Source organism: Natator depressus, chromosome 7 (assembly GCF_965152275.1).
Source record: "Natator depressus isolate rNatDep1 chromosome 7, rNatDep2.hap1, whole genome shotgun sequence".
In the NCBI taxonomy this organism is placed as follows: domain Eukaryota; kingdom Metazoa; phylum Chordata; order Testudines; family Cheloniidae; genus Natator; species Natator depressus.
In genome coordinates, this window is record NC_134240.1 from 29,889,401 (window position 1) to 29,917,190 (window position 27,790).

The window sequence follows — 27,790 nt, forward strand, 5'->3', positions numbered from 1 at the left end:
GGCTGTGGGAGCGGAGGGGGAAGGCTGGGGCAGGAGGGGATGAGGAGGCAAGTATGACAGGGCGAGCGAGCTCTGGACACCCTCCCCGGTGGCATCTCAGTCCATCATGTCCTGAGCTATGGGTCCCCCTGGGCTCTGCTCCCCAGTGCTGCCAGTGCCCCCACCCGCAGCCCCCGGCTACTCCAGTCCTGGGCTCCCCTAGGTACCTTGATGCAGAGGATGTGCGTCCCAGCTTTCACCAGCTCCTCGGCCAGCTGGACATAGTATTCCAGCGTGTATTTGGTGCGGGTGGGGTCGGCCACGTCTCCCGTGTAGGAGATTGCGGCCTCCACCACTCCTCCGGCTTGCCCCGCTGCCTCCATCCCCAGCAGCATGTTGGGCAGGTAATTGAGGGAGTCAAAGACCCGGAAGATGTCCATGCCATTCTCCTTTGCCACTTCACAGAACCTGGGGGACCAGGGTCACCCGGTGAGTCCTGGGGGAGAAGGATCCCCATGGGGACTGGGTGCCAGGCCCCCCCACGTAGAGTTATCCCTGCTGACCCACCCCTCAGGTCTGGCGTCAGGGTGAGTCAGCCAGGCGACTCTGGAATCCCACCCCCTTTTCTCACTCCCTCCCCTGGGGGGTCTGAAGCCCTGACCCTCAATCCTACCCCACGGCTCTCTGCTGTCCCAGGCTTGAGCCCCCACCTGCCCAGCCCGGCCGATGCCCTGTCAGCCCACCCCGCCAGCTCACTTGAAGACGGAGTTGTCGGGGTAGTTGGTGTACCCCACGGCGTTGGCCCCCCGCAGCAGCATCTGGAAGGGGATGTTGGGGATGAGCTCACGGAGCTCCTGCAGCCGCTGCCACGGGCACTCATACAGGAAGCGCATGGCAACGTCAAACGTGGCACCTGGTGGGGTGGGGCAGAGAGGTGAGTATGTGTGACCTGCCTCCACCGGTGTTACCCACAAGTTCTTCCCTCAGCCCTGCCCCTCCCCCCAGTCCCATGGTGGATGTTCCCTAGAGGGGAAAGGCCTGTGTCCCATTCCCCACCCCGCCGGGACCAGCCAGCCCCCCACCCTGGGGCTGGATCAGAGCCAGTGCCCCCTAGAGCGGAAAGGCCCCATGTCCTGCTCTTACCTCCCCAGTTCTCAATGCTGAAGAGGTTGTTGAAGTTGTGAGCCACGAAGGGCGAGATCTTCTTGAGGTCATGTGTGCGGACGCGGGTGGCCAGCAGGGACTGGTGAGCATCCCGGAAGGTCGTGTCCATGAGCAGCAGCCCTCGGTGCTGCCGCACGGCCTTGGCAAAGCCCTGGGGACCCTCCCGGAGCAGGATATCTCGAAAGCCAGTAGGGGGGTCACCTGAAAAGCAGGGGGCAGATACCATTGCTGTAGGGTTGCAGAGAGACCCCTACACGGCTCCCTGCAGCCCCCCAGGGTGTCGTTACTTAGCCTGGAAGGAGTCACTTACACTCAGCGCTGCTGGTGCTAGGGGGCGCTGTGCTGCAAGGAGGGGGGTGGGGACGCAATAGGGGGTGCTCTCCCTTACTCACAGTCAGTGGCTGACCCTAGCATGATGCTAGAGGGTGCCAGGAGAGGGATCCCTGAATAAACAGCCCTTGCGCCCCACCCCAGAGGCGGCTGCATCTCAGTACTGGGCCAGGGATCCCTGTACATGATGTGCTCTGTGGGGCTGATGCCTGGTAAATCTTTTCTGACTGCAACTAGCCTGGAACCAGCTCCATGAAATGGGTTGGACAGCTGAGCCGTGGGCCTGAGGTTCCCAGCACGCGTGTGACCGATGCGCAGGGCTGGCTTTAATTAGCCAAGATTGCAGCTACGTCGGCTTATTATCGCAGTTTATTTCTTTGTCAGCCGCTAATCCTCAGCCTGAACCAGGCATTAAGAGAATGAACAACGGTGGCTTACAGCTCATTAAGGTTCTCCCGAGCAGCCTGTTAAATCCGTTTTGAGCTGACAGACCCCTAAGTGCTCCCTCCCTGGGCCAGGGAGCAGGCTGGAGCAGAATACAGCACAGCTAATGATTTGCTGGGCAGCCTGGCAAATGGGGCAGGCAGCCACCGAACTGGGAGCGCTGACTCCCAGCCCTCCCTGTGCCAACCCACTAGAACCCACTGCCCTCCGAAGGGAAGAACAGGACCCAGAAAGGCCCTGACTCCTGGGAGCGGGGAGTGGGGGAGGAAGTGGAGTCCAGCCACAAGGGCAGAAGGGAGGGCATGTGGCACAGGGAACCCAGGCATCCTGCCCCCCCCCCCCACTCCATCCATGGGGAATGGAGTGGGAGGGGGCCATAGTGCAGGGGAGGGGCCCTGTGGGCAGCAGACCCAGCAGGTGGGAGGTGCCGGGGTGGGGGGCAGGAGAGGAGGGAACTCACCCAAAGGCACAGTGGGCACGACAGGATCAATGGGGGATGGGCGGGCCTTGACAGGGATGGGCGTGGTGGGGCCGTTGACCATCACGTGGCCTGGAGAGAGAATGTCAGAGTTAGAGAGCACAGTGCATGGAACATGGCCTGGGCCAGGTATCCCGCCCCCGCCATACCGACTGGGGATCCCGACCCATGGCCCTTATGTTACAGAACCAGCTGGTGATCCCAGCCCTGAGCCTGACGCCGCGGTACGGGATGGACATCATACCCATGGCCTTGACCTGTGGTACTGGATGGGGACTCCACCCCCTGGGGCCGATCCCACAGTACTGGACAGGCACCCCACAGATGGCCCCAACCCACAGTACCAGCTGAGGATCCTGCCTTCTGGGGGGCTCCTGCCTTCTGGGCCTACCCCACAGTACCAGTTGGGGATCCTGCCCCGGGGCCAGATCTCATGGTACCAGCTGGAGAATCCCACCCATGGCTCTGACCCCGCAGATCTAGCCCATGGCCCTGTGGTACCAGACGGGGACCCCATACCTTGGGCCTAACCCCACAGTACTGGAAAGGGACCCTGCTCAGGGTCCAACCCCATGGTCCTGGCTGGAGATCCCACCCATTGGCCTGAGTCTGTGGTCCCAGCTTGGGGCCTGTACCCAGATAATGTAGCAGCTTCTGGGCCCTGTTCTGGCCCGGGCGCAGATTGAAGAGCTCAGGGTTCTCGTCGATGAACTGTGTGTCCACCGTGCCCCGCAGGAACTGGTCATTGCTCAGCACATTCTGCAGGAAGGGGATGTTGGTCTGGGAACAAACAGTAACAGGCTATCAGCATGGCTCTGGCATCGGTGGGTTTAATCCTGGAGGGGGGGAGGCCCCCCCCAAGAACCCAAGGCATTAACCCTTCCCCTCCTGGCCCCAGCAAGCCCTGACCCAGAGCTGGACGCCAGGTTGGAGAAGATGAGACCTAGCGCTGTCTATGCTGGGGCTTTGGTTGGCGTAACTACCTTTCCCCGGGATGTGAATTTTGTCACCCCTCCCCTCACTGAGTTAGCTAGGTAGAGCTAAATTTTAGGTGCAGACCAGGCCTGAGGCTCCGAGAGGGAGCGAGTTGCCCTGATGGTTACTGACACAGGGATGCTGCCTGAGTCTGCAGGGAGCCTGAGCTGATTGCTCTGAGGTGGGGCAGCTGCCCCAGTGTTAGTGAGTCAGTGCCGCCTTCCTTCCCCAAGGGATTATGTCCTGGCCTGATGCCAGGGTGAGGTACACCAGACAAAGCGCTCCAGAGGAGAAGCAACACCTTTGTAGCTGGTTATTAAAGCCTCTTCCTCTCTTTGAATCAAAAACAGAAAAGATTGTTACAAGAAGGAGGGGAAAAATTTGTTCTCCTTAACCCCTGAGGATAGGACAAGAAGCAGTGGGCTTAAATTGCAGCAAGGGCAGTGTAGGTTGGACATTAGGAAAACTTCCTGTCAGGGTGGTTAAGCACTGGAATCAGTTGCCTAGGGAGCTTGGGGAATCTCCATCACTAGGGATTTTTCAGAGCAGGTTGGACAAACACCTGTCAGGGGTGGTCTAGACAGGGGCGGCTCTGCCAATTTTGCCGCCCCAAGCAGTCGCTGCCGAAGTGCCGCCGCGGTGAGAAGAGCAGCGGAGCTGCTGCCGAATTGCCGCTGCGGGACACAGGCTGCCGCCCCATTCTGATTGCCGCCCCAAGCACCCGCTTGGAAAGCTGGTGCCTGGAGCCGGCCGTGGACCTAGTTAATACTTAGTCCTGTCTTGAGTGCAGGGGCCAGGACTAGATGATCTTTCGAGGTCCCTTCCAGTCCTACGATTCTATGATTGAATTCAGTTCTCCCTGCTCCCAGCCAATCAGCTCTCATCGCGCTGCAAATACTGCTAACAAATCTAATGACAGATCGAGGCCCATCTCGTACAAGATGTGACAAAGGTAGCATGGTCTGGTGGGTTAGAGCAGAGGGTGCGGAGAGTCAGGACTCCTGGGTTCTCTCCTCTGCTGTGGGAGGTGAGTGGTTAGAAATATGGGGAGGTGGAAAGAAGAGGCTGGGAACCAGGACTCCTGGTTCTATCCCTGGCCCTGGGAGAGGAGTGGCATCTAATGGTTAGATTGGGGGGGGGGTGGAAGGCAGGATGCCTGGGTTCTATTCGCAGCAGCACAGCTGTCCAGCTGCTTGTGTACAAGGAGTGGGGAGGGGCAGCTACCAGGCTCATGCTTGTGCATTGCGGGGGAGAATGGGGACTGGCTGCTGGATGGGAAAGGCTGGAGTAAGCTGAGCCCCCCGAGCGTTGTCAGAGCTGTCAAGAGGGATTAGACTCTGGGGAGCTGGACTGTGTCTCATGGGCTGGACGGAACAGCTGCTGCTTGGGGAAGGGCAGAGCACAGATGGGTAGTGGGGGTGCAATGGGGGATCTGGGTATTGCAGAGCAGGGGCTCAGGGGTCAGCAGCTACACTGGGATCTCCAGCCCCATAAACACTGCGGCAGGGCATGTTAGACTCCCCAGGAGCCTAGCCTTGAGTTCAAGGTGAACCCTCTTGCTCTCATAGGCACACAATCACAGCATAGGCTCGAAGCAGTAAAAGATGCAGGACTGAATCTAGCCAGCAGAGGGCAGTGCCTCTCTCACACACCCCCTTACACAGAAGGGGAAACGGAGGGTCTATCCCCAGCTCTTGGAAGGGAGGGGAGGTCTAGTGGGTTAGTGCAGGGGATACGGTTAGGGAATGGAATCAGGACACCTGGGTCTGAGTTCCCTGGCTCTGAGAGAGAAGTAGGGTCTAATGGTTGAGCGGGGGGTGGGGGTGGGAACCAGGACTCCTGGGTTCCATCCCCATCTCTGCTGCATGACCCTCAGCCCGCCTTGTCCCCTCTCTGCACCTCCATATCCCACTCTGCCATGGCGACCCTGACCTGACCTACGAAAACCATGCTGAGCCCCCTGTGAGCAAACCCCTCCTCTCCCAACAACTCCGTTATTTAATGGGCTGCTGAGGTCCTGAAATAGCCCCCTCTGGCCACGGCCAGTGATCCTGGCGCCTGGCTCTGCACGCTGAGAAGCTAACGGGCTCCTGGTACCATGGCTAGGGGTAAGGCCTTCATCAGGGATAATTATCCTGCTGAGAACTGATCGCCCTCCTCAATGCCATCACCCAGGGATGGGGGGAAGGGCACTGCACCTGCCATCCTGTGCCCTCCTTTCAGTGCCCATATGCCAGCTCCTCTGCCTGCAGGAGCCGTGCCATGGCTGCAGAGATGCGCGGCAGCTGGGCTCCCCCACGGCTTCCCACAGAGGGGCCTCTACTCCTACCTTACCCACCACCTGATTCCCAGGAGACCGGTCTCCTGGGCTCTATTCCCAGCTCTGTCCCGACTCACTACGTACCCGGCAGTCTTGCTGTAGTTTTTAAATGGGGAGATGGGAAAACCATGAACTCAAAAGAAACCCAAGGCAAAATAGCAGAGCTGGGAAGTTCTGCCACGTACACGGAGCAGGGCTGATTCTCTCCAGCAGAGGGCAGCAGAACAGCTAATCCACACTTCAAATAATGCCTGCTGCACTCTGAGCTGCTAGGAGGTAGGGATAGAACCCAGGAGTCCAAACTCCCAGCACCCCCTAACCTGCTAGAGACTCCCCATTTCCCTCCTAGAGCAGGGGATAGACCCCAGGAGACCTGGATTCTCAGCCTCTGCTCCCTCCCCTGCCCTCCCAGAGACGGGGCTAGAACCTGGAACGCTGCTCCCCCGCTCTAACCTCCAGACCTCATTCCCTTCTACGATTCTGGTTAATAACTTCCCTGGCCAGTCAGCTAAGGAGGTGCCAAACCCAGGACTCCTGGGTGAGATTCTGTATCCCACTAATGGCTCATTAGCAGCCCCAGAGTGGGCCGGGCTCGGCAAAGGTAATCATAGCCCTATATTAGCTTCCCTTCCCCAGAGCTCTTGGTGGGGGGTAGCAGGAGGCTGAGCCTCACGGAAGTTCAGGGGGGCACAGAGGGCTGAAGCTGGGTTTGAAGGGCAAAAGGGACCAAAGCATTGTTGGGCATGGGGGCTGTTTATACAGGGATCTCTCCCCATTCCTGGCCCTCCCAGCCAGCCTATCCCTCCGCCCTGGGACTGCATCATAGCCAGCACCCCCTACAGGGGAAAGGCCCCATACCCCATTTCCTGACTTCCTCCCCCCTTACCCAGTCAGCCCCGCAGTGGGAGCGAAGTCTAAGCTAAGTTCCTTCCCACCCTCTACTCTTGCTGCATTTCCTCATTAATTAATTAATCAATCAGGGCGCTCAGCAGTTAATGAAGGAAGAACGTAAGCTAGGTGCAGGGAGAAGGGCCTTGGAGCAGGAGGCTCTTGGCTGAAGGAGGTTTCAGAGAGGGAGCTACGCCCTCAGTTCCCATCTAATTCCTCACTCCATGGTAGGGCTGTCCCCTTCAATCAGGTCCCCAGAGCTCTAGGAGTGAATGTCCCTCAGCGATGGGGCTCTGAGCCCTTCCCTTGCGGATATTGACTACCAGCCCCCCCCCAACTCGTAACAGCACTCTCCCCTCCCAGAGCTGGGGATGGAACCCAGGGGTCCTAGCTCCCAGCCCCCCAACCATTAGACTTGACTCGACTCCCCTCCCCTCCCAGAGCTGGGGATGGAACCCAGGGGTCCTAGCTCCCAGCCCCCCAACCATTAGACTTGACTCGACTCCCCTCCCAGAGCTGGGGATGGAGTCCAGGGGTCCTAGCTCCTAGCCCTGCAACCATTAGACTCGACTCGACTCCCCTCCCCTCCCAGAGCTGGGGCTAGAACCCAGGAATCCTAACTCTGAATCACTTCTGCTCTAACCACTAGATCCAACTCCTGTAAGTTTGAGCAAATTGCAATTCTGCTCAGTAGGGGGCAGTGGTGTGTCCCCTCCCCCATAGTATCATCTAACCCAATCTTAAACCTCTTAAACAGAAACCCCCTCATCGCCCCCCTCCGCCGTAATCCCCATCACACCCAGGCCTAACCTTGCCCCTGTTCGCCTAAGTGAACATCTGTTCAGCATCTGGCAGGGAGGAGAAAGACTCAGAGCCCCAGCTGGCATAAGCCAGCACTCACTGGGGGGGGCTGGCAGAGAGTGCCTTCCCCTGCACAGCTCTGCCAATGCCCCTCAGTCCTGACCTGCAATGCCCTGCCTTGGGCTCCCCCCCACACCCCGCTCTGCCAATGCCCCTCAGTGCTGACCCCTCACCCCCTGCCATCCCAGCCCCAAGGTCTGCAGGGGGCATGTGTGAAGTTTGTCCATAGCACAGAACTGCTGGGCTCTCTGGTCCCCAGGACACGACAGGGACCCCTGGGCTCTGCAGCTCATAAACTCCAGACTTAGAAATGTGAATTGTGACAGGAGTCAGGAAGCTACAAACCTGGAAGGAAAGCCCAGCTCCCTGTACTGGGGATCGAGGCGGCTGCAAACAGCCGGGTATTACAGGGTATTGGAAGGGGGTCAGTAAGGTCTAGTGGTTAGAGCGCAGCACAGCTAGGAATCAGGATTCCATTGCCAGTTCTGAGAGGAGAGGGGGGGTCTAGTAGTTAGAGTAGAAGGGGCTGGGAACCAGGACTCCTGGGTTCTGTTTTTGTGATTGGAAGTGTGATTCTGATTCCCTTTGTCCCTGCTCTAACCATTAGCCTCCACTCCCTATCTGCAGCTGGGACCAGGCATCAGCGCCCTCAGCCCCTCACCTGGTGAAAAGGGACCATGCACCACCATTCCCACCCCCCCAAGTCCAACTGACAACCTCCCCCACCCCATCCTGGTATATGGGGACCAGCACCAGCCTCCACTCCCCATCCCTCTCTTCCCGCAGCTCCAGCTGCCAGCCTTGCACCCCCTCTCCCTTCTGACCCCCCTCCTGATGTACGGTGACCGTGCAACATCCCCTGCCCCCTCCCCAGTGAAAGGGGACCTTGCACCAGCCTCCCCTCCCCTTTAGCTACAGCTGCCAATCCCCTTCCCCACCTCACCCCACTCTTGCCCTCCAGCTGCCACCTCCCCCATCCTGGTGTATGGGGCTCATGCATCAGCCAGCCCACCCCCACCTGCCCTATCCCACCAGCTCCCAGTCCTCTTTCTCCACCTGCTGATTTGATTCCCCCCTCCCCCGCATCCTGCTGGAAAAGAACCGTGCACCCCCCACCAAGCCTTGCCCCCGTCCCCCTCAGCTGACAGACCCCCCCCCGCACGGTGCAGAGGGACCATGCACGACCCCCACTCCACCCCCCGCCAGCCGGGAAGCGGCAGAGCTGGCGCCGTGCGGGGAGGGGAGGCCGGATCCTCCTCGCAGCCCTCCCATCCCCCACCCCGCGGCACAGCTCCGGCGCCCGGCCAGGGACCGGAGGGCGCGCGCGGTTCCCACCTCCCGCCGCCGTCTGCAGGGGGGGGCGGGGGGCGCGGCGCTGGGGTTTGGGGCTCGGCGCCAGGAAGCGGCGGGTCGGCGTGCGGGGGTGGGGGGCAGCCGATGCCCCTTCACCCCCAGCGGACCCGTGCGCCCCAGAACCGGCCCCAAGGCAGGGGTGGGGAGGGGATGGGCCCGGGGGAGCCCGGCCTCTGCGGGCGATAGAACCCGGGCGTGTGGCGAGTTTGGAATAGAACCCAGGAGTCCGGGAGGCAGAGACGGGGTGGGGGTGCGGGTGTGCGGTCCCCTGCCTGGGACCGAGCTATAAAGGGATCGCACCCCTGAATGCTACAGCGGATGGGACCCAGGCATCCGGGAGGCTGCGTCCCCACTGCCTGGAGATGTCAGCGGACCATATTCACAAGGAGCCCCCGTGGATAGAACCCAGGCGTCCGGAGGCTCAGTGCTGGGGGTGACCATCCCACCTTCCCGGATGTATAACTTGATTAGACAGCACGGACTGAACCCAACTCCCGGCGGATAGAACCCAGGCGTCCGGCGAGTGCCCCCAGAGTGGATCTAGCCCGCGCTCGGATACTGGATTGAAAACGGATTGGACCCCCCCCCACGCCTTGCCGGGGGACAGAATCGAGGCGTCCGGGGAGCAGAGAGGGGGGGCCTTAGGAAGTGTATGTAACCCCCTGCCTGGAGCTATAACTGGATTGGACAAAACGGATTGCACCCCAGGTGGATAGAACCCAGGCGTCCGGGGGGCAGAGGGGGTGCCCCCCAGAGTGTACATGCCCGACCCCCCTCGGATATATAACCGGATTGGACAATATCGATTGCACCCGCCACGCCGCCGGCGGAGAGAACCCAGGCGTCCGGCGATGCGGGGGGGTGTCTGCGCTGGTGCTGCAGGGGGCTGCTAGCCGTGGAGGGCGCTCGGATCTGGCCGCACGCGCGTATCCCCGTTCATGCCACCGCAAGCCCGGCACAAGTTGAGCCGCGCCGCAGCGGAGAGGAGCCGCCAGGGGAGAGAGGGGCCTGCTGGCCCCCCGGGGCAGGGGGACGGCTGGGATGGGGGGCCCCTTCGGCCGGGGTGACTCCGGTCCCCGGGCGTGAGCAGCCCGCAAGGACGCGCGGAGGTGGCGTGGGGGGAATCGCAGTCCCGGGGATGAGCCAGGGCGCGGGTGGGGGGCCTGGAGACAGGAGACGTGGCCCCCCCTAGAGACAGAGCGCAAGGTAAAAGCATCGGCCGCTGTGCATGGGGCGACGGGGGGGGAGGCGTCTGGGGAGGGGGAACTGGATCGGAGCTTGGGGAGGGCGTGTGGGGGCCTGAAACGGGGCTGTGGATCAGGGACGTGGGGGCCAGGAGGGGAGCTGAAAGGCCTGGAGGGGTGAGTGGCTGCGGGCTGGACCGGAGGAACTTGGAGGGGCTGCAGAGGGGCTGCGAGGGAGCAGGAGGGAAGCTAGGCGGAGGATAGGGGGCTGGATTGGGGCTGTGCGCGAGCTAGGGGCTGGAGGGGACGATGGGGGAGCTAGACAGGAGCTGGGGGGCTGGACTGGGGCAGTGGGGGAGCTAGGCAGGAGCTGGGGGGCTGGAAGGGGCGATGGGGGAACAAGGCAGGAGCTAGGGGGGCTGAATGTTTCTCATTAACTGTCAAAGCACTGGTTGAAGGGCACCAGAGGGTGTGTGCAGGGGAGGGGAGGAACAGTAGAGATCCACTCCCAATCTCACCCCCGCCCCCAAAACAGGGGTGCTGCTGGCCCCTCTGGCTAAGGACAGAGCCTGTGGGTGGGCTGGGTACAGGGGGGAGGAGTTTCTGAGGGGGGTGGAAGGAAGCAGTTACCTGCCAACTTCCTGTCCCCCACCACAGGCCCCATCCCAGTCAGAGGCTGCCAGGGATGGGGGCAGCTGGTTGTAGTGACCCCACCCTTCCAAAGAACGACACCCCACCCACAGCAGAGCTGGGCACAGCTCCCCTCACCCACCAACAGGGGGGCATCCTGCTGCCCACGCTGTGGGGGAGGGGCAGTTTGGTGCAGAGCAGTGGGTGTCTGGGGGAGACATGGACAGACACACCAGTCTCCCCCAATGGCTGGCACACACACACCATTGAGCCCACGCCTAAGCACATGCATAAGCACACCCAGATAAGCGTGCAGACACTCAGAAGGGTGCACCTGGCAACACGTGCAGAGCCATGAGCACATACCAAAACCCCAGCTCCTCCACACCCACAGGACCCCCAGAAATAAACAGGCACAGACAGAGCAAGTGTCTCCTGCCCTCCCTCTTTCCCAGAGCCAGGAATAGAACCCAGGAATCCTGGGTTGTCAGTGCCACCCTACTCCAACCCCCTAGACTCCATCTGAAAGCCTGCTCCCTGGGTATATTCTCCCAGCCAGGCCCCGGTCAGTCTTTGAGCCCTCTGACCTGGGAGCAGGTACAGCTCCCCACCCCTTATGTTTCTGCTGGCTCTGCCGGAGCTTATGTACCATCAGGAGAGCAAAGAAGGTGACAACTGTGCCTCCCTTTGGAAGGACCATGAGGGATCTGGGGCAAATAGAATTGAGGAGCCCTGGCTCCCAGCCCTCCCTGCTCTAACCACTAGAACCTACTCCCCTCCCAGAGCTGGGAATAGTGTTTGGAGCAAAATCAGGTGAAGATTTGGGACTCTGGGTTCTATTCCCAGCTCTGCCACTGACCTTGGACAAGTCCCTTTGTCGCTCTGTGCCTCGGTTTTCCCTTAGCAAAATGGGGAGAGTAATTCTCACTCCTGCTTTGGGAATTTCTCAGGGATCTGCCGGCCCAGCAAACTCTGGATTGACACCTGTGTGTGTTGATGCTTTGACACCAATAATTCTCTTCATGGGGGTGCCCCGTAGACACGCTTTTGGGTCTCTTTGGCCACAGATTTCCCCCTAAGCCCCAGTACAAACGCTGCCAGAAATCTCTTCCCTGCCTTTCTTCAAATGCACTGGAAACAGGATTATGAATATGTTTATCCAGCCCTTCCCCCTGCAGCCTCCATGTTCCAGCCCAGGCCACAGGCAAGAGCGAAATTGACTAGAAATGCAAAGAGAAACTGACTAGTCTCTTTCATTGTTGGGAGCTGAGTGAAATAGAGGACTCAGGAGTCCTGACTCCCAGCTTCCTGTTCTTAGCGCTACACCACACTCCCTCCCAGAGCTGGGGAGTGAACCCAGGAGTCCTGACCCCAGCCCCCTCCTTTCTCAGCATCTGTGGTAGGAACTCCACTTTGATTATTTGAGGGATCTGTTTCTGGGGCATATGCAGGGGGGGCATGAGGGGTGTGTGGAGTTGGCAGAAAGTGGGGGGATGGGAGGGGAGCTCAGGGAAAGGGGGAGGGGAGGGAAAATGGCTATTTCTGGTTTACCCAGTGGTTATCTGAAGCCCTGACATGATCCCTCTAAAAAGACAAGGTGGGTGAGGTAACGGCTTTTATTGTTGGGGAGAGAGAAGCTTTCAAGCTACACAGAGCTCTTCATGTCGCTCTACAGCAGCTCTGCGACTGTTCTCCCTGCACAGTGCTGTGTCCCAGACCCACCCCCAGCCACAGTTAGCCAAGCAGCCTGGAGCAACTCCATCCATGCACCAGGGCCCTGGAGAAAGATGATCCTGCCTGATCCCCCCCCCCCCCCCGCCAATCATATGCCCATGTCACTGGCGTTATCAGGGTGACCTGAATGCTGGCGCTTATTAAATCAATAACTTCCCTTGGCACTACCCTTCAGACAGAAAGGGATGTTGCACAGGAAATGGAGTGCTGGCGGGCTCCCAATCACCTCTGCGTTACCCCCCTACACCCCACTGCCCCTCCCAAACCTGGGATAGAACCCAGGAGTCCTGACTCCCCCTCCCGACCTAACCACTGTATGTAGAATGTAAGTTCTTTGGGCCATGGCCTGTCAGGACTCCTGGCTTCTATCCCCAGATCAGGGAGGGGAATAGTGTCTGTCTGGTGGCTAGAGGGGGGTGGGGGGAATACTGGAAGCCAGGATTTCCGGCTCCCTTCAGGAGTAGCAGCCATATCTGCTGTCCAGAAAACCAGTTCATCCCCCTCAGCCCTCCTCTCTCTTTGCCCCTCCCAATTGCCTGGCTGTGCGGGGGCTGGGGGGGGGGGAAGTAGCTCATGAAGCAGTGTGTCCAGTGGGGAGGATGCTGGGCTCTGGGACGGATGTAGGAACCAGGTAGATCTTTAAAAATTCAGTGGCTGAACTATCAACCTGGCTGGTTCCCTGTCTGCGGCACTGGGTGGTGGTGGGGGCGGCAGGATTATGCAGGGGGAAAGGTGAGTTGCACAGAGAACACAGGCCAGGGGGACTGGGGAGGGACCCTGTCAGCGAGGGAAGGAGGTGGCGTGGGCAGCACAGGCTGGAGTGGGGAATCTGGGAGGGATCCAAGCCTGGGGGAGATGGCTGTCATGGGGAGTGCAGGCTAGAGGTGGGGAAGGGATCCCAGCAGTGGGGGAGACCCCCTCCACTCCCAGAACTCAGCGCTCCTGACTCCCAGCTCCTCCAGCTCTAAGACGCCAGACCTCACTCCCCTCTGAGCGCAGAGAACAGAACCACAGGGTTCTATAGGCCACAACAGAGACCACAGGCCCTGGATTAGTTCCTAAGCACTTTCTGTGGCCCCAGCTCCTGGAGTCATGGGATTGTACTAGAACTGAAGCTTCCATTTCTCATCCTTGTGGTTGGGGAGAAAAGTTGGAAAGCAAAACCCAGCTGTAGCTGTCCCAGCCATACCTGTCTGAGTCTGCAGATAGCCTGAGCCAATGGCTCCAAGACAGGGGAGCGGATCTGGGCATCTGGGGTGTTCCCTCCCATCCCCACTGCTCTGGGGATCCTACCAGTCCCACCCAATCTAAGCAGCCATACCCCAGTTACTAGGGGGCCTGCTGGCAACCCATCCTCTCTGTGCAGCTGTCACTATAAATGGGGCCAGGCCACACTGCACAGGTGGGGCCACTGTTTGTGAAGGGAGCTACAGTGCAGGGTTGGGGGCCATAGGGGGTGGGGCTGCAGTGCAGGACGAGACCATGGTAGGTGGGGGTTGCGCTATAGACAGTGTTTGGAGCAGGATTATTGTGCAGGGGGTACAGCCCTGGTGAAGGGGTGTGGGTATGGTGTGGGGGTGGGGTTATACAGGAAGGGTGCGATCATGGTGTGGCAGGCAGGTATCTGATGCAGGGGTACCGCCCTGGTATCGAGCCATGATGCTGGGGCATGGCTGTGGTATGGAGTTGGGGCTACAGTGCAGGGGTGTGGCTATGGCATGGAGGTGGGGCTCACATAGAGGGTGGGGCTATGGTATGAGGGGTGTAGCCCCCATGCCCCAAGCTGCCTATACCCCCTAGACCACCTTTTTCCCATGTCCCTGCTCTTGGCTGACCTTCGCTCACTCCATTCTCTGATCCCCTCTCTCCTCTGCCTCCCAGGCACCGCCCACCCACCAACCATGGCTTGCCTGCTGCTGGTGCTGCTTCTGATGGCAGGGACCCTGGTGTCCTGGGCTGCCTCCTGCCCCTTCCACTGCGTGTGCCAGAATCTCTCCGAGTCACTAAGCACCCTCTGTGCCAACAAGGGCCTGCTCTTCATCCCAGCCAACATTGACCGGCGCACAGTGGAGCTGCGCCTGGCCGACAACTACATCCGCGTGCTGGAGCCCCAGGACTTCCTCAACATGAGCGGCCTGGTGGACTTGACCCTCTCCCGCAACACCATCGACAGCATCCGGCCCTTCGCCTTCGGTGACCTGGAGAGCCTGCGTTCCCTGCACCTGGACAGCAACCGGCTGATGGAGATCGGCGAGGAGGCCCTGCGCGGGATGCTCAACCTGCAGCACCTCATCCTCAACAACAACCAGCTGGTGAGCATCTCGGCTGCCGCCTTTGACGACTTCCTGCTGACGCTGGAGGACCTGGACCTGTCCTACAACAACTTGCGCCGCGTCCCCTGGGAGGGCATCCGAGGCATGCTCTACCTGCACACCCTCAACCTGGACCACAACCTCATCGACTCCATCATGGAAGGCACGTTCTCCGAGCTCTACAAGCTGTCCCGCTTGGACATGACCTCCAACCGGTTGTACACCCTGCCCCCTGACCCGCTCTTCGCCCGCTCCCAGACGGGCGTCATCAGTCCCACCCCCTACACTGCCACCATCGTGCTGAGCTTCGGGGGCAACCCCCTACATTGCAACTGTGAGCTGCTGTGGCTGCGGCGGCTGGCACGGGAGGATGACATGGAGACGTGCGCCTCGCCGCCCCACGTGGCTGGCCGCTACTTCTGGTCGGTGCCCGAGGAGGAGTTCACCTGCGAGCCACCCCTCATCACCCGCCACACGCACAAGCTGTGGGTGCTGGAGGGTCAGCGGGCCACCCTGAAGTGCCGTGCCATCGGGGACCCCGAGCCAGTGATCCACTGGGTGTCACCAGATGACAAGATCATCTCCAATTCCTCCCGGACCGTCTCCTTCCGCAATGGCACCTTAGATGTGCTGGTAACCACAGTCCGGGACGACGGCCCCTACACCTGCATCGCCATCAATGCAGCGGGTGAGTCCACAGCCCTGGTGGACCTCAAGATTATCCCTTTGCCCCATCAGGGCAATGGGAGCAGTGGCCCAGTGCCGCACCACGACCCGGGCTCCTCCGACATTGCCACCAAGACAGCGGCCAACACCACCGACTTGGGGGTGGGTGAGAGGAGTGTGGAGGTGTCCGATGTGACAGCTGACTCAGCCTTGGTGCGCTGGGCTGTAGACAAGTCGGCCCCCACTGCCTGGATGTACCAGATCCAGTACAACTGCACCGTGGATGACACTCTGATCTACAGGTAGGGGGTGCCGCAGCAAGGATGAGATTGGGGGAGTGGGTGGGGATGGATGCCATGGCACAGGAGGCTCCGGGAAGAGAGACCATGCTTGGTCGTGCCCCAGCCACATCACTGGACCACTGAGAGCCTTGAGTAGGGGTGTGTGGCTGCATTGCATTGCATTGCATTATTCTCCAGGGAAGGGGGTGTGCCTGGAACACACGGCACCACGGATTTTCTCTAACATGGGGAGTGGCCATAGTACACAGCACTATGGGTATTCTGTGGGAGGCATGGCTGGGCCACACTGCGTTATGGACACGCCTATGTGAAGCTTATGGTTAGAGCAGCCCTGGGGTTGTTCTGTACTTCGGGGAAGCAGAGAGAGGGCTTAGCTGTGAATTAGTCTCTCTGCTCATGTGGCACTCAGCTGCCAATTCTGCCCGGGTTCTGAGTCCTGTGTCCAAGCCCAGAGGCAGCTGCCAGGGATTCCTGTACGAACAGCTCCGTGCCCCAACCCAGAGGTGGCTGCATCTCAGTGCTGGGCGAGGGATCCCTGTATAAACAGCCCCCACGCCCCAACCCAGAGGAGGCTAAATCAGCACCAGGAGCTTGTTGGAGTGGCAGCGGCAAGTCCATCGGGAGCAGACGATGGGGGTCGGGGGGTGGAGAAGGCCATGCCATCCCAGTGGTTTAGGCTGAGAATATTAAAGTTCAGGCTAGAGATGCGAGTAGGGGCTAGACATGTGGGGGCGGGGGCAAGAAAAGGGCAGCAATGTCAGGGGTGGGTCTAGATGCAGGGAACCTGGGTTCAGAACTGCTGGGGGTGGGGAGTGTGGTCTAGTGGTTAGGGCAGGGGACTTGGAGCTAGGACTCCTGTGTTCTACCACAGCACCCCTCTCTGTGCCTCAGTTTCACCCTCCCTCTCATTGACTATTTAGATAGTAAGTCCTTCCCCTATTTTGTATGTAGAGGTGACTCAACCCAGGTCTGAAAGCCCTTATAGTGGGAGGAGACTTTGGAGGGCAGAGGGCTTTTCAACCAGCCAACAAAGGCAGACCAAGACCCCATGGCTGGGAACTGAAGCTTGACAAACTGAGGCTAGAAACGAGGCCACATTTGTAACAAGGAGGGGGATTAATGACTGGAACAGCTGACTCAGGGATGGGTGGATTCCCCAGCACCTGAAGGCTTTTCCAAAGCACCTACATGCCTTAGGAATTTAAGTCCCTGTTCAAAAGTGAGGTGGGGTCTGCACTCCAGAGGCAGTGTGGCCTGTTGGTTACAGCCCTGGACTTGGGACTCAGAACTCCTGTATTGTATTCCTGGCTTGGCCACTGACTGACCCTGGCCAATGACACCACCCCGTGCCTCAGTTTCCCCATCTGTAAAATGGGGATAGGATACTGACCACCTTTGTAAAGTGTTTTTGAGCTCCAGGGATGAAAAGTGCTGGATAAGAACTAGGTGTTCTTATGAATGATTCTGGGGGGCCACATCTTGAAACACCTTAAAGGGTCCTGAGTGTCGGTGGTAGGTACTAAGCAATGTTTGGAAACCGTTTTGGGAGTCTCAGTGTGCACGCCCCAAATCACGAATCACTTGAGGCCTGTTGTTGAAGCTGTTTGGGTGAGGGCCCCTGACGCCCTTGCTTGGCCAGAAATGACAGAGCAGGAGAAAGAGCTGAATGCGTTGGTTGATCACAGGATGACTGTGAACCACCATGAAAACCAAAGCGATCCTAGGCGGGCTCGGGATTTCAGTTGAGCTAGGGAAGCATTAATGCCCCTGGCCGAGGCACTGGGAAGAGCTCAGCGGGAACACCGTGTGTAGTTCTGGTCACCCGTGTTCTAGAAAGATGAATCAAACTGGCCCGGTGCAGAGAAGGGCTCCCAGGCTGATCAGGGCAATGCGGAGCTGATCTTACGAGAGGAGACTGAGTGAGCTGGGCCTGTTTAGCCTGGCCGGATGAAGGCTGAGAGCGGATCTGCTCTCTGAAAACACACCAGGGGGGTAACCTCAGGGAGGGAGAAGAGCCACTGAAGCTAAAGGACAGTGTTGGTACAAGGACAAATGGGGACAAACTGGCCAGGAATCAACTGAGACTGGTGCTGAGAAGATTTGTGACCAACAGCGAAGGGAGGGTCTGGAGCAGCCTCCCAGGAGTAGCAGTGGGGGGCAAACACCCCACTCATTTGAAGATGGGGCTGGATATGTTTCTGACTGGGATTCTATGCAAAGGTTGGGTTGGCTGCGATAGCAGCGACTGGACTCAGTGACCTAGGAGGCTCCTTCTAGTCCTGGGTGTTATGAGCCGCAGATCTGGGGCTGGATGCAGGCAAGGCTGGGAGATTCCCCAGCCTGTGGGGGGTCAGCGGGGCTGCTCAGAATGGTCCTTTCTGCTCCCTAAAATCTCTCTCTTTCAGGATCATCCCGGCCAGCAGCCACCACTTCATGCTGAAGCACCTGGTCCCAGGCGTGGACTACGATCTGTGCGTCCTGGCCATCTTCGATGACTCAGCCACCTCGCTGGCTGTCACGCGCCTGCTGGGTTGTGCCCAGTTCTCCACGGAGGAGGCGTACCCGGACTGCCACTCGCTCCACACCCACTTCCTGGGGGGCACTCTGACGGTCATTGTGGGGGGCATTATTGTGGTGACCCTGCTGGTTTTCACCGTGGTCATGATGGTGAAGTATAAGATCTGTGGCAGCGCCCACTCTGGCATGCCCAAAGTCTCCAACATGTACTCACAGACCAACGGCGGGCAGCCAGGGGTGCCCAACGGGATGCTGCCGCAGCGGGGGCCTCAGCGGGAGCGGGGGCCGAAGGCACAGCGCCGGAGGGCGAGGGGCAAGCCCACCCAGCAAGAGGCACCAGACCCCAGGACGGCAGAGGGGGTGGTGGCGGGCCAGCGTGACCAGCCAGACCTGGGGACCTCCAAGGCCAAGCGGAGCTGCTCGTTGGACATGGGGGAGATCTCCACCAGTGCCTGCTATGGTTATGCCAAGCGGTTGAGCATCATGTGGACCAAGCGCAGCCAGTCAGTGCACGGGATGCTGGCCAGCTGTGCAGCTGAGGGGGAGGGCAAGGGGGGTGCTGCTTTCGCCAGCACGGAGGAGCTGGAGGAGAGCGTGGTATGACGCAGGCGGGTGGGAGCGCACCGCACTGGAGCAGCTGGCTGAACGCCGGGGATGGGACAGCTGAGCCAGGCGAGGAGTGCCTCTGGGCTGACACGGTGACACTCCATTGGATGTGGTGACGTGGCAATGTGCAAACCACCCCGGTAACCACCTCTCTGAGCTGGTGACACTCCAGCCAACGTGGCAACCCCGATCCGACCCGGCGACACTTGAGCCAATGCGGTGACCCCTGATCTGACACCACCAGGCCAGGGCCAGCACAACAGCCCCCCTCCGACACTGGATTTTCCCCAGGGAGAGTGCCCCGTTGGCCAGAGACAGAACCCCACATGGTTGGAGGTGGGTTTGGGTTTTGCCATCGGACCTGGTTTGACTTGGCACCTGAGGCTGGGAATGTCTGGAAACCCCCGGCTCTTCCTGCTTGTGCCCCCACCTTGATGCACATGGTGTGAGACACACAGATTGGAAAAGGAGAGTTGGGGGGAATTGGTGCTGGATCAGAGAAGGGGGGCCTGGACAGGCAATCAGTACCAGATCAGAGAGGGGGTGGGCTTGGATGGGGGATTGGTACTAGAATGGAGAAGGGGGGTCCTTTACAGGGAATGGGCCCCAGATCAGAGAGGGGGTGCCTGGACAAGGAATAGGCTGTGGATGGGAGAGGGGCCCGGATGAGGGAAGGGCTCTGGATTGGAGAGGGGCCCGGATGGGGGATGGGCTCTGGATTGAAGAGGGGGATGGGCCCTGGATTGGAGAAGGGCCTGGATGGAGGATGGGTTCTGGATTGAAGAGGGGGATGGGCCCTGGATTGGAGAAGGGCCTGGATGGGGAATGGGCTCTGGATTGGAGAGGGGCCAGGATGGGGGATGGGCTCTGGATTGGAGAGGGGGCCCGAAGGGGCATAAAGACTGGATCGCAGAGGGTGCACCTGGATGGGGAATTGGTACTGGGTTGGGGGGCTGGATGGGAAATCAGCACCAGACTGGATGGGGAATCGGTACCAAGGATTTTATGTTTTGTTTTTGTTTTTAAAATCATTTGCCTAAATAAATAAATAAACCAGAGTCACTGAGAGTGATGGGTTTGTGAGCACTGGCCCTCTGCCCCACTCCAGAGGCTGCTGCATCTCTGCACCAGGTAGGGGATCGCTGTATTAACAGCCTGCTGCAGCAGCTCTGCCTGTAACTAAGTGTAACTGATGCGGTGATGTGCCGGGAGCCCGAGCCCATGCCCTGAGAAGGGAGAGCTGCCCTGAGTGTGCGTGTAATGTGTTGTTGTGGGTCACCAACCCACACTGGGTGCCTGGCAAGGGCATGAGATTGTGGGAGCTGGAATGGGGGGAGGGGCTGTGGGGAGCTAGACTTTGAGAGCTGCAGCTCCAGACCTTGACATTTCTACACAACACGAATTGCCACGGCAACAACAGCCACATTAAAGAGCCTGTAGCCTTGAAAGTGAAAGATTTCCTGGGCTCCTCACAGCTGGGGATGGCAAGGTGAGAGCGTCTTGCTGCAGAAGAGATGCACCTTCCTAGAGAGATCATTAACTCCCCCCTCCCCCCTTTCTCGTGAGATCCCAAAGGTGCACGTTCACTCGGGACCATGCCCCTCCCCTCAGAGCGATCGGCACAGGCTCTCGGCAGACTCAGGCTGGTGTCGTGGTGGTGGTTACACTCTGGGGAGCTCCCCTGCTAGGAGCAATTGGCTCAGGCTCTTGGCAGACTCAGGCTGGTGTTGTTGTGGTGATTATACCCAGGCAGTCCCCCTCTCGGAGCAGTTGGCTCAGGCTCTCAGCAGACTCAGGCAGGCACTGGTCACACCTGGGTCACCTCTTCTCCTCAACCACAATGCCTGGGAGAGGTGATCCTACCACAATCATCTGACTCCAAGAGCCCAGGCCTTGGGTCTGAGCCTGTAGCACCAGTGCAATTGCCCAGCATAGGAGGGGTGCCCGGGATGGGACACCCTCAGATGCCATAGCAGTCACCTACACTCAGAAACCCTCCATACTCAGTGCACCCCTGTCCCAGTGTGCCAGGCCACTCTGTTGGCTCTCCCACCTTCCAGGTGCTCTTTGGAGGGAAGATAAAAGCCAGGCATTGATGACAACAGGGGAGAGGAGAGCAAGATGAAATGGGCTCTGCCGGGGGTGGAATCTGAGTGAGGAAGAAATTGGGAGCAGGAAGCAGAATGGAAGGGGAGCTGGGGATGAGATGGCTGGTCAGGGAAGGAGTAAAGAAATCGGGGTGGGGGAGGTATGGGTATGGATAGATGGAGGGGTGTAGGGAGGTAGGGGGATGGATGGATAGAGGGGTGGATTGAGGGGTGTGTGGGGTAGGGAGGTGGAGGGGGATGGATGGATCGAGGGGTGGTGAAAGGAGGTGGGGGGATGGATGGATTGAGGGGAGGTGGATGGATGGATTGAGGGGTAGGAGTAGGGAGGTGAAGGTGGATGGCTGGCTGGAGGGGTGTGGAAAGGAGGGAGGTGGAGGGGGATGGATGAATTGAGAGGTGAGGGGTAGGGAGCTGGAGGGGTGTTGAAAGGAGGGAGGGGGATGGATGACTGGAGGGCTGTGGGGTAGGGAGATGAAGGAGGATGGCTGGCGGGAGGTGTGTTGAAAGAAGGGAGGGGGAGGGAGATGGATGGATGGATGGATCAAGGGGTCGGGGATGGATCGAGGGGTCGGGGTAGGGAGGTGAAGGAGGATGGCTGGCTGTAGGGGTGTTGAAAGGAGGGAGGTGGAGGGCGATGGATGGATCGAGGATTGGGGGGTACGGAAGGGGACGGGAATGGATGGATAGAGGGGTGAAGGGTAGGGAGGAGGAGGGGGATGGCAGGCTGGAGGGGTTTTGAAAGGAGGGAGGGGGAGGATGACTGGAGGGCTGAGGGGCAGGGAGGTGGAGGGGGATGGATGGCTCAAGGGCTGGGTGGGTAGGGAGGGAGGTGGAGGAGGATGGCTGGCTGGAGGGGTGTTGAAAGGGGGGAAGGAGAGGGAGATGGATGGATCGAGGGGTGGGGGGTAGGGAGGTGAGGGGATGGACAGATTGAGGGGTTGGGATAGGGAGGTGAAGGAGGATGGCTGGCTGGAGGGGTGTGGAAAGGAGGGAGAGGGAGGGAGATGGATGGATGGATCGAGGAGGGTGGGGCATAGACATGGAGGGCTGTGTTTGGGGATGACTCACGGGTGTGGTGCTGACTTTCCCCAGCTGGTCTGGGGTCCTTAATAAAACCCGATTCTGTGGCCTTGGCCCGAGTTTGGCCAGGCAGGGGGAAAGGAGCTGGCAGACGGGCGGTGGTTAGATTGCAGAGCCCCAGGGCTAGGGGAGACACTTGGACTGGGCTGTCAAAGAAGACTCAGGAACGCAGGTGCCCAGATCAGTGGGTTTGAGGTATTGAGGGTCTGCACATCCCAGCCTGAAGCTGGTGGGCAGATTCCCAAAGAGCTGGTGGGCGTCCCCTACAGCGCTCATAGGTTTCAAGGCCAGAAGTGCCCTTTGCCCATCTCGTCTGATCTGTATAACCCAGGATCTCCTACAGCCATTCCTGCCTCCAGCCCAGATCTGCTGGTCGAGCTACAGCGCAGCTTTGAGACGTCCGATCTTGATACAGAGACTCCAGTGCGGGAGAACTCACTGCAGTGAAGGGGTCTGACTAGGCACGGGAATCTAGTCTTTGTCCCAGACACCAATGATTGTGGTTTTCTCTATACAAGGGAAGACAGAGCTACAAACTCCAAGCTAGGCAAAGTGGGCTCCTGTACAATAAGATTCCAGGATTGTCACCTGTCCGAGTGTCACTCGGAGGCCCAGACTGTCTGTGGTGTCAGTGTGAAGGGATGGAGGCAGCTACAAGCATGGCTGAGAGTTCTTCTGGTTCAGAATATCACCAGGTTCAATCATCACGGGGCTTTGCAGCCTGCTACCATCCAGCTTTTAAGTTCTCAGCCATTCTGAGGTGACAAATGACACCCGTGCAGTGTAACAGCCACAGTAAGGCATGTATCCATGCCATACTAAGAGTTCTAGACCATTGTGAGATCAGAGGTAACTCAACCAATCACCACCCTTGCTCTACAGTTGATTTGCATGCAACAATTTCACTGGTTGGAGGAGGGAGATTGCACAGGTGGTGAATTACTTGGCCCAGCTACCACACCGGTGTGATGGCCTGGGCTTTCAGCTGCTAGTATCATAACAACAATCCCTAGCTCTTTTCATCCCTCGATCGCCAAGTGCTTTACAAAGGAGGTCAGAATCATGATTCCCATTGCACAGGTGGGGAAACTGAGGCACGGAGCGGGACTGTGACTTGCTCAGTGCCATCCAGCGGGCCAGTGGTTGAGCCGGGAATAGAATTCAGGTCTCCTGAGTCTCAGGCCAGTAGACTAACCACTAGGCAGTGCTGCCATCATCAGTTTGCCAGCCCCAGACGCTCCAAAGATCATCAGGCTGAGAGAAATAGCAAGATTGTCTTACCAAACATGTGACATTATTAAAAACCCATCCAGCTTCTGTTTACATTCTGGGCTTCTTAGCTTCTAGTGGGAGACGGTCCCCTAGTTATTAGCGTTATGTCTGGCCTAATAATTCAGTATATACATAAATAAAATGAATTAAAAGGGACTAGAGGATGCTGATTAGCAACATGGACCCTTCCAGAGACAGAAAACTGAAACCACTCAGCCAGCAATCAAAAACCTCAGTTAATTTGCCATTGTGATCATGTGTCTGTTTCAGGGCCACTTCCTGCTTTGGGACGCTAGATGATTTCTAGGTCTGTCCAAGGAGCTGGGTTAATGTAGCTACTGGCTTCTATTTAACACTAGCTCTGTGCAAAATAAGCCAGCACACTTGAAAATCACATCATTGGTGAGGGTCTGTAAATGGGGAACTCTGTGAGCAAACAGCCCCACATTTGTACCACAGACTCCACCCCAGGCCCCCCGACCTGCATGGCAATTTGCAGGGGTATCAGACTTTGTGTGGAGATCTCAAGTGTTTCAAAACCCTGCCCTTTCATCAGACAGCCCCGCAAGCTGTTTTCCCACAGGGACGGGTCTCATGGCGGAGATGTTCCCTAGCCTCAGTTCCCACATTGTTCCTTTCATCCCTTCCTCCACTCCCGCTGCGCACCCTGCTACACGATCCCCTCCTTGGAGTTTGCATCCAGCCCATCCACTTCAGAGATTCACAGACGTTAAGTCCAGAAGGGCCCCTCAAACCATCTCTGCTGAACTCCTGCTTGGCCCAGGCCAGAGACTGTCACCCAGTTACCCCTGCATGGAGCCCCATAATTTGGGCTGGACTAAAGCATCTCCCACTTGGGGTTTGAAGCCATCAAGATGGAGAATCCACCCCTTCCCTGGGGATTTTGTTCCAATGGATCTTCACCCGCACTGTGAAACACGGAGGCATTATTCCTCAGTGGAAGGTGTCTGGCTTTATCCTCTAGCCACTGGTTCTTGTTCTGCCTCTGTCTGCCAGATTAAAGAGTGCTAAGTGTTTAGACACCATAATCAAGCCACCTCTTGAGCTTTATTACAAGAAGTTAAGTAGATTTAAGTGTAGGCCAACTCCAAGTTAGATCAGTTTAGCCATGTTGGCCGGGTGGGAAAAAACCACACCCCTGACCCACAGTGGTGGTGACAAAACCCTCAGGGCACACACAGCTAGGGCCATGGAAAAGTGCTTCAGGGATGCGGGGTTCGACGGATGCTGCGTCTGCACTAGGGGGCTCTGTCAGTATCGGTTCTGCAGTGTAGACACAGCCTCAGTCTCTCATTGGCATGCTTTTTTTCCAGGCCTCGAATCATTTTTGTGGCTTTTTTCTGCCCCTTCTCCAATTCTTCAACACCCTTTCTAACACCTGGCCCCCAGAAGTGGCCGCACCATCCTAGGACGGGTCTCCCCTGTGCCATATGCAGAGGTAAAATCCCCGCCCTGCTCCTACTCCCTGTTCCTCTGTCTACTCAGCCAAGGGTCACATGGGGAGCTCACGGTCAGTTGCTCATCCTCTATGACCCCAGAATCCTGTCCGGAGACACTGCTCTCCAGGATCCAGTCCCTGTTCTATAGGCACGGCTTGCGCCCCTTCGATGTCTGGCCTTGCCTTTGGCGGCATGAAAACACATGGTGTTTTGAATGGACCCAGGAGCCCAGAGAGCCCTGGAGAACTGCCCTGTCCTCAGCATTATTTATTACGGCAATGTGCCACCCGCCAATCTGATCAGCAGCGGTTTTATGCTGACCTCCAGATCACTGATAAAGTCATTGAACAGCATGGGGCAGAGAACAGGTTCCAGCAGAATCTGGAGTCGCCGAACGCTCAGCGTCCTTACAAACCACCTCCCTCCCCTGTCCCCGCTACTCTCCCTTCCCAGCCCTGCAGGGATAAGCCAGATGCCAATGGATCTCTCTCAACTGAAGGCTGCGTGGAAGGGACTGATGTCCCCCTGAGACCCACTAACAGGCTGCAGCATGGATCAATAATGCATCGCCACAGCAGCATGGGGACAAGCCTCGGTTGGCACAGCATGCCAGTCACATCAAAATCCATTCAATGCTTGATGGGGTCGGGGTCACTGGGAATGCAAAGTCCCTGCATGGCTGGCAGGCTCGGGGTGGGGATGGGGTGGCACAGAGGTGAACAGGGCTCTGCACATTGCGGACGTCAAGATGCCCCCACTTGTGGGAATGGTGGAGAAGGGGCATGTGCCATGCCCGGCTGCGGTGCCCAGCAAGAGGGAATGCTGGAAACGGTGCTGGATGGGGAATCCTGGATTCTATTCCCGGCTGTGGGAGGGGGGAGTGGGATCTATTGGTTAGAGCAGTGGGGGGAAGGGTTAGAGTCAGAACTCTTGGGTTCTGTTCCTGGCTATGGGAGGAAAAGGGGAACAGAGGCCTAATGGTGAGGGTGGGGGTGTTAGGAGTCAGGGCTTCTGGGTTCTATTCCTGGCAAGCAGGGGCGGGTTCAGTGCCCAGACTTGCTGGGTGATCCTGGGCAAGTCGCTTCCCTTCTTTGGGTCTCTGTTTCCCCTCCTGCCCTTTGATTAGCCCGCTCTTTGGGGCACCAGCGAGAGGAGCATTGTAAGTGATCACCACACACAGACCAGGGGAGGGCTCCTGGGCAATTGCATTTTAACCCACATAAGTTTGTAATGTGGGCTTGACATGCTGTCCCATCCCTGGACTCCCATCTCCCAGCTCCCCCAGTGCCCCCAATCCCAACCCACAACCTCCTGCTATCCCCACCTGGGCTCCCTGCTCAGTCCTACCGATGCCCCTCAATCTTGACCTGCAGTCCCCTGCTGTCCCAGCCCTGGGATCCCCCCTGCAGCTCTGCTGGTGGCCCTCAGTCCTGACCCACAGCGCCCAGCTCTCTCAGCTGCACTGGAGCGGTATTCTGCTACGTGTACACACTGGCTTTGGCTCAGGCATCACTAGCACAGATCAGCAGCAGGGAACAAGGTCTCGGAGCCCCGTGGGCCGTGGATAAACTCAGAGGAATCGTGGCTGCGTGTGGCAGCATCTGGAGTGAACTGTGCTGGGGTCACAGGGGGAGAACTGCGCCAGGCCTCTCAATCCCAACCCACACCCCCCTGCCACTCAAGCCCTGCCCCCCTCCCCAATTTGCCGATGCCTCGCAATCTCAGCCTGCAGCCCCGTGCTATCCCAGCCTGGGCTCCCCTGGCCCCCTTCACAGCTCTGTTGGTGTCCCTCAATCCTGACCCACAGCCCCTGGCTATTCAAGCCCGGGGCTCCCCCCACATGTTTAAAAACAGCCTCATCTGTCAAGACACTGCACAGATCTTCACCTGAGCTTCTGTCCTCAAAATACACAGCCAGCCTCCTTGGGCAGGGGGAACTTGGGAGTGGGGTCTAGGGGTTAGAACAGGGGGAGCTGTGAGCCTGGATTCCTGGGTTCTCATCTGTGCCTCGGTTTCCCCCAGGTGGTTGGTGACGTGTGAGGTGTAGTTACGATTCTCCGGGCCCTGTCTATGACTCATGACAGGCTCCTGCTGTCTGACTCCACTGGCACCAGGACAGGATAGGCGAGAGAGCCACCGGCTGAGCTTTGGGGGGTGTGAGGGGATGGGATCCCAGCCAGCCCATGGACACTGTGGGCTCAGCTGTCCCCCTCCCTTAACTGTGCAACCCCTGTGGGAGGGCCTGCAGCATGGCTCCCTCATTTTGCCCTGCCAGGCAGAGCCTGGTGAAAGCTAACCAGGGCATTGCCGCCTCAGGGGTACTGCTGCTCCCTCTTCCGCCTGTCAGCACCATGGGTGGCTCCTGTGAATGGCAGTAGTCTGTGCTGCACTCTGTGGCTCTCAGAGCTCTACTACAGAGGGGAAACTGAGGCACACAGCTGGGGTACGACTTGACCACGATCACCCACCAGGCCAGATCTGGGGATAGAACACACGAGTCTTGACTCCCAGCACCCCACAACCCACCATCTCTAACCACGAGCCCCACTCCTCTCTCTGAGCTGGGATAGAACCCAGGAGTCCTGAATCTCAGCTCCCTCTGCTCCACGCACACTTGAGTCACTGATTTCAAGGCCAGAAAGAACCACTCTGTGACTCTGGGAGGAGAGTGGTGGTTAGTGATTACAGCAGGGAGGCTGGAAGCCAGGACTCCTGGGTTCTACCCCCAGCTCAAAGAGGGGAGTGGTGTCTAGTGGTTAGAGTAGGATTTGAGGATTGTGATCAGCCAGCCAGCTCAACCTCTGGGATATCCCAGCCCTGAGACTCACCCCCAGCCATTCCCCCATGTCACTCAGTGACTTTTGCTTATATCAGCTCTTTCAACTCCAAGAGCAGCACGGAGCCTCAGTTCACCCCGTGGGTGGTGGGGCTGGGAACCTCAAATCGGCCATACCTAGGAGCTGATCCCAGAATCCTTTGGGGCTGGGGGCGCCAGCCCTACCCCATTCTCCAATCCTAGCTCTACAGTGCCTTGGTTAGCTGTCCCTCCAGGCCCAATTAGCCCACTCTAATGAAGCACCCTGGCTAAGCCCTCCTCCCCATGGCATGGTTTAATGAGGTGGTCTTT

The 27,790-nt window shown here is 58.6% G+C and overlaps 2 protein-coding genes across 6 annotated transcripts in view; one reads left to right on the forward strand and one right to left on the reverse strand.

Moving 5' to 3' along the window:
- PC (pyruvate carboxylase) overlaps positions 1 to 27,790 on the reverse strand; it is a 230,986-nt gene that overhangs the window by 4,671 nt on the left and 198,525 nt on the right. For all 5 annotated transcript variants that reach the window (XM_074957840.1, XM_074957842.1, XM_074957841.1 and 2 more), the window contains 5 exons: positions 3,031 to 3,175; positions 2,378 to 2,467; positions 1,123 to 1,344; positions 736 to 892; positions 207 to 447 (listed from right to left, as the gene is read on the reverse strand). In XM_074957840.1, the coding sequence (XP_074813941.1) occupies positions 207 to 447; positions 736 to 892; positions 1,123 to 1,344; positions 2,378 to 2,467; positions 3,031 to 3,175 (855 nt within the window). The remainder of the gene's footprint in view (positions 1 to 206; positions 448 to 735; positions 893 to 1,122; positions 1,345 to 2,377; positions 2,468 to 3,030; positions 3,176 to 27,790) is intronic.
- LRFN4 (leucine rich repeat and fibronectin type III domain containing 4) lies at positions 9,836 to 19,192 on the forward strand. Its single transcript, XM_074957839.1, has 3 exons — positions 9,836 to 9,998; positions 14,222 to 15,620; positions 18,026 to 19,192. The coding sequence occupies exons 2-3, from the start codon at positions 14,242 to 14,244 to the stop codon at positions 18,738 to 18,740; spliced, it is 2,094 nt and encodes a 697-aa protein (XP_074813940.1). The 5' UTR covers positions 9,836 to 9,998; positions 14,222 to 14,241; the 3' UTR covers positions 18,741 to 19,192.

What these genes read in the sequence shown, in the direction of transcription:
- LRFN4 (XM_074957839.1), top strand. Translation starts at nt 14,242, where the DNA reads ATGGCTTGCCTGCTGCTGGTGCTGCTTCTGATGGCAGGGACCCTGGTG. An exon ending in GATGACACTCTGATCTACAG is followed by an intron (nt 15,621 to 18,025) that starts GTAGGGGGTGCC and finishes TCTCTCTTTCAG; the next exon opens with GATCATCCCGGCCAGCAGCC.